Here is a 5,998-nt window from a genome sequence, read left to right as displayed (position 1 = left end):
CAATATCAATACAGACTTGATGTGTTTATTACTAGGTATAGAGCAAGGACATTCACGACTTTCAAACCGTTATAGTACCCTTCAATTCGGTTCTTATTCCCTTTTTGGGAGATAGTCACCTTTGTATCGGGTGTTATAATGAATGGGTTTTAGTCGAAATCGACCGGGAAAATCTACATTAAAATATTTAATAATTTTGGAAGCGGTAAAGACAGATAGACGTCTTAAAATTAAGATGAGTTTAAATGAGAAAAATTGAAAAACATATTTATATATTTTCAATGAGCTGACAGTGATACAAAGAGTAAATTTTATTTTATAAAAGAAAGAGAATCCGTTAAGTTCCCAGCCCAGAATATTCATGAATATTCATTGTTTTCAACAAGTTGTTGTTTCAAAACCTAGACTTTTGGGGAAATAGTCCGGCCCCTTTTCATTATCTCAACTAAAGACACATTGCTTTTGGGTATACACAGGGAACTCGACGAACGTTTTGAGTCAAGATTCACGATGATGCTTTATAAAAAAAGGATAGTTGGGAAATTGGTTCTTCTGTATCACAGAAGTTAGTTCTTTTTTCTGTTTTGTTTTTGTTTCAACAACGGCTACGAATAAATTTGCATAATTTGTTGAAATATTGTTTAAAAAAAGCCTTATTGTTACGTCAAAGCGCTCAACTTTGTATAGTGATTGCAACTTTTCTCCGAAATTTAGTAATAAATGGGATTATATTGGTTTGCAGCAACACCATGTGTTTGTCTACTTGCCAGTTAGATTATGTTCTTTTGAGAACTTGTTTTGCTCGATATTCTACTATTGGGTTTTTCCCATTGGGTGAAAACTAACAATTTGTTCCTGTCTTTGTAGTTTTAAAAACAAGCATATAAAAATCATCTTCAGATATTGCATCACGTTGTATAGTTATTGCACAATTTGGCATTAGTCTGTCATTATTTTTTGTTCCTTATTTTTTTAATAGTTATAGTTCACAGGCACGGTGTAAGTATTTATAGTGCGTTACTTGAAATAAAATGATTTTGACTAACCAAGAACGAGCTAAATATTGTATAAAAATATATAAATATTGTTCTTAATAATCTACAGAGTATGAAATGTTGTCATTGAATAAGTTGATAAAGATGAAAGAAAAGCGCTCGGCATTTTTGTTTCCTTTCTCGAATGATGCCGAATGAGGGCGCTGTGCTGGTATCTATGAGATAGAACGACTAACACAGACCATTTCGCAAATATTCGGTATGCGCGCTTTATGTCATAAAGTTTATGCATGGCATGCGGTGTATGCTGGTCTAGCTAGCGACCACGTTTGATCGCTAGCTAGACCAGCTTGCTTCTCATTCAACAGTTTGCCCAATATTGGTATTCGCGAAAAGGTCTATTTCATTATTAACAGTCATCGTCAGAGTCGTGTGGTTGCTGTGCCCGTTGTTGAACTTCCATTCTTGACTTCCATCTGTCCGCATAACGGACAGTGGCAATAGCATTTGCAGTCCCCGAGGAACGAGTTCTTGCGAGAGGGCGCCATCCTCTCCGATGCCGTCCTGCGCAGTGACCCAGCCGGTACGCCCAGTGACCCCGACGGCATGCCGACTGACCCACCGGATACGGTGGCAATCTCCATGCAAACCTTAGCGTCCCTTGATGGGTTGTTGATGCTGTTGTTTGAACTCGGCTGGGTTTTGTTGACTTGGTTTAATGTTTTGGCAATTTGGCGGTCCATGTAGGATCTCCTATAATGGAGAAAAATGTGAAAAGGAAAAAGTTGAGACGGTGGTAGAAAAAAAGGAGAGTTGATCAATGGCAGTTTTTGGAACGCTAGGAGCAAGTTTATACACACATTGTCGACTACTGACCAGCCTTTGCGGAAAGTGTTTTTTTATTCAGATGCTATTAAGGGTTATGCCATGTCAATCAGGCCTGTCTGGTGAAAAAACAGCTAAAGATTCCAGCCTTTTGCTGAGAATTAAATGAGTAATTAACTAAGATATAGTTTCGGTCTACTGGCTGCAGACCGGTAGCCACATGCCTTAATACAGCGTGGTTTTGGGTGAAGGTTCGACACGTTTAATACGACTTCATGTCCCTTCAAATCACATCATGCCGTTTCCAATAATCCGAACGATGTTCCATTATCAGAGTGTGGTCGTCCTCAACCTTCAATTGATTTAATTTTGTCTCTTAATAATTGATAAGAAAAACAGCTTCACTGCCAGACCTGATGGATTGCCAAGTCTATAAGCAGTAAATGCCATCGAAGAAGCCAGACTTTCAATTAGAGTACCCTTGTGACGTTGTCTGAGTGCTACTAAAGTCTGGTAGAATTTTCTCTGCCCTCGTTTTTTTTTTTTGTGTTTCCCTTCAAGGGATAGTGTCGCGAGGCAAGATTATAAAACGCCGAATGGATCTCGGGCTGAACTGTGAAATGTGAATCACAACTTGTCTACTGGACGCCATTTTTAGCAAGTAACTGTTTGTATAAATTTTGGTTTACCCTTTTCATACCGATGTGTGTTAGCACTGTATATTCAGTACTTTCCGGAGTTCTGTGAAAAAACTCACAAACATTACTCGGTTGGGATTCGATTCGATCGTGAACTATAGAGTAAGTTTTATTCTCGTACAGACGTGCCCCGACATACGTGTCACAAAATTAATGACACACAAACTACGAAGTAATTTGTCAAACGTTCTGTTTTATTAAGAGACCCCTTCGTCCAATTTGTTTTAGAAATGTCACACTATAACGCGTTACCGTGACAACCCGTGCTAAATATGGCCTGTAATAAGCGCAGTCACTTTTTAAGTGCGGGAAATTAAATCAAAATATATCGAATTTCTCTAAGGAAGAAGCGAGGAACAAACGGAGAAGGGGAAAACTATTTAAAGAGACGAATGGATATAAATGAAAAATTTAAGATGTAATTCAATTGCGAAAATAGTTAATGGCCTGACGTTTCAACTCTAGCATAGTCTTTATTGAAGGCTTCGCAATGCAACACACTTAAACAGGTATAATTAAACGTGTAACATAAGCGGTGGAGTGGATATAAATGAATTGAGAGAGAGAGAGTCAGATAGCACGCACAAAAAAGCAAGGGGAAATTAAATTGAGAGACAAGGGGTGGAGAGAAGGGGCTGGTTTGAACACAAGAAGTTAGAAACACAAAGGGCAAGTTCAAAAGTGGGAAGATGGAGCAATAGTGTTTAATTAGTGAATGAGGAAGGCTAAGCATGGGATATTAATTGAGGCGAAAAGTAGACACGAGAGACAAAAATGGTAAACGAAACGCAAAACTAATTGATTGATCAACTAAAAACAGTAAAAACAAAACAAAAACAATGTTGCGATTTATTTAAATATGATTCAAAATCATAGCATCGAGCACCGTCATGTCCAGGAATTATTTTGCTCCAGTTTTATAACTCGTATGCAATTTAGAACCCCACAATTGGCGGGAACTTCGGTTTTCAAGTGGACCAAAATTAATACAAAATCTAATTTACGAATTTGCATTTGGACGACTTATGGAATTCATGGGGAAACTACTCATTTTGTTAACAACAAAAATCGGCACAAACTGGCCGCCATGACAAAGAAATAAAGCACTTTTGCTTTTCTAAGTGGTGAAGATGTATTCCTTGACCATGGAAATGTATATCTAGACACCATAATTGTGATCCTAGGTGACTCAGGAGGTGAGATACTGGCAAAAACAGGTTTTTAAATGGCGGCCATCTTGGAAATCCAAGATGGCCGCCATAATACGTCTTGGTGAGGTGGTTCCTATAAAAAATGCAAAGCTTAGGTAATAAGGACCACGTGGAAAAAATTTGGTGCTTTTGTCCGGAACGTCCACATCCATTCGCTAAGCTGCCTGACTATTAGTAAACAGGAAACTGTTCATCATTTATGATGATATTGTCGAAAATTAAGGCCTTCGCATTTAATCAGTATGAGCATTGAGCCAGACAAAAGCCTTGAAAAGCTATTGTGTTAATTTTATCCGTGCACAAAAATATTCGCCATAAAAATTACCGTAGCCGTTTAACGAGAGGCATTTATTGTTCCCATGAGAACTTGTACTTTTAGACAAATATTACCGAAAGGGTAAAAAATTGTGCATACACATTAAGCCATGGCTATCTTTTAAAATTTGAACTACGATTCCAGTAATTTACTGCAAGAATCTTGAGAAATTGGATTTCAGCAAACTCGGGCGGTTAATAATTAAGGGTTAATAATTCATAGTGAATTGTAGATCAAGGATAGACATTCGAGCCAGGGTCGGCTGCTTTGTGGATGCTTTGATGCCACCAGGGAAATGCATGACATTAAAAGTCAGTTTCATGCCCCTTCCCTACGCTCATACGCATGAAAAACAGTTTCACCCTAATGACTGACAATAACAGAAAATACAAAAGAAAACATTGTTTTGTTTCATCAGATTTATCAAAGCATGGGAAAATGCCGGTTGTATGCCGATGTCAGCATTTGGCATGCCTGTCCAGATAAAGACAAATGAAAAAACAAGAGCAGGAGCTAATGGAAAAATTTGATACATGAACATAAAAGAAATCAAAATCTTTGTGAAACTTGATAAGAATAGCGTGTATTAGATGTAAACACTATGCGGCGTAACCAGGCCTGAACAATTGAGATTGTTGTAACAACGCTATGTATACTCAAGTCATGCTTGGATGCATTGGTTTGATAGTTGCGCGCTACGCTCATGTGACAAGTGCAGCGGTTGCACTCATGTGATAAGTCCAGCGGGAGGCTGGGCGTATATTGTTATACGTCAATCATTTGATTAAAACCCAATTTTCATATTGGACATTGACTAATCAAATTGGTTTGTGCAGCGAATGTCAACGTTGCTTTCCATTGAACATTCGCATAGGACATTACAAAGATCAAGGGTAGACATCCATAAACAAGGGTCGGTTGATTTTGTGGATGCCTATGATGCCACCAGGGAAATGCATGACAGTAAAAGTCAGTTTTATGTTTGACATTGATTATTCAAATTGGTTTGTGCAGCGGATGTCAACGTTGCTTTTCATTGAACATTCACATTGGACATTTACAAAGATCAAGGGTAGACATCCATAAACAAGGGTCGGTTGCTTTTGTGGATGCCTATGATGCCACCGGGAATGCATGACAGTATATAAAAAAGTCAGTTTTATATTGGTCATTGATCATTTCACGGAGGTGAGAACTCCTTCTCAAATTATAGCTACTCAAAATATGAGGAATTCCTTTTTGTAAAAATAATTGAACATGTTGTGGCAGGATGTGGAAATCTCTCTGGGAGAAAAAAAAACGTACCTGCTTTTTGGCATCGGGTTCTCTATCGTGTAACCCTTATCGTCGTGAAGTATATGCGAGCCTCGTTTTAGTTCCACCGCGGCACGCCCAAGCCGTCGGTAAAGAAGACATCTCTTGATGCCCGCCCCCATGAGTCCAAGCAGGGCCAGTCCAACACAGACCGGCATTATAATAAGAATCGAGGGAGATGTTTCGAGTTGTGCGTAGCTGGTGTACGTATACACTTTCTTTGTTGTTGCCAACTGACTTGCTGAATTCGCTGTGAAAGGGGAAAACAAGAACTTCTGTTTAATTATGCTAAATTTGCATCGGGGATCAAGAATATCTGTTATTCTTCAAATTGTACGTTACATATTCATTGTAGCTTATACAAGCCCGAGCAAACCTGTAAACAAGAATGCTTGCTATAAACATGTGAACAGGATCGGGGTTTACCCTTACTCTTCCTTGACAAGTGTATGGGTCGGCTTACCTCCCATCTGAAGGACAACTTATCTGGAAAGGGAATGATAGAACAACAATAGCAGTACCCCACAAACCTTTTAAGAAAGGCTGTGTGTAAGACCATGCCGTGCTCTTTGCTGCATACATTTTGTGGACATTAATTTGTTCTGTTTATCCGACATTCTTTTAGGTTTGTACAGCGAT

At 38.7% G+C, this 5,998-nt stretch overlaps 1 protein-coding gene across 1 annotated transcript; it reads right to left on the bottom strand.

The window, feature by feature from the left end:
* Nucleotides 1-1,354: 1,354 nt before the first annotated feature.
* Nucleotides 1,355-5,605, bottom strand: LOC117301283. The gene is made up of 2 exons (XM_033785166.1): nucleotides 5,351-5,605; nucleotides 1,355-1,748 (listed from the first exon to the last, which is right to left on the bottom strand). Exons 1-2 carry the CDS (start codon nucleotides 5,515-5,517, stop codon nucleotides 1,418-1,420), a joined length of 498 nt encoding a protein of 165 aa, XP_033641057.1. The 5' UTR covers nucleotides 5,518-5,605; the 3' UTR covers nucleotides 1,355-1,417.
* Between the last annotated feature and the right edge of the window lie 393 nt (nucleotides 5,606-5,998).

Source organism: Asterias rubens, chromosome 17 (genome assembly GCF_902459465.1).
Source record: "Asterias rubens chromosome 17, eAstRub1.3, whole genome shotgun sequence".
Classification (NCBI taxonomy): domain Eukaryota; kingdom Metazoa; phylum Echinodermata; class Asteroidea; order Forcipulatida; family Asteriidae; genus Asterias; species Asterias rubens.
Note: the sequence above shows the minus strand (reverse complement) of the source record. Positions and strands in the feature narration are given on the sequence as shown.

Bases quoted from the DNA above. Each gene is read 5' to 3' on its own strand.
- LOC117301283 (XM_033785166.1), bottom strand. From the start codon at position 5,517: ATGCCGGTCTGTGTTGGACTGGCCCTGCTTGGACTCATGGGGGCGGGC. The intron at 1,749-5,350 runs GTACGTTTTTTT...TCTCCATTATAG, and splicing joins AACCCGATGCCAAAAAGCAG to GAGATCCTACATGGACCGCC.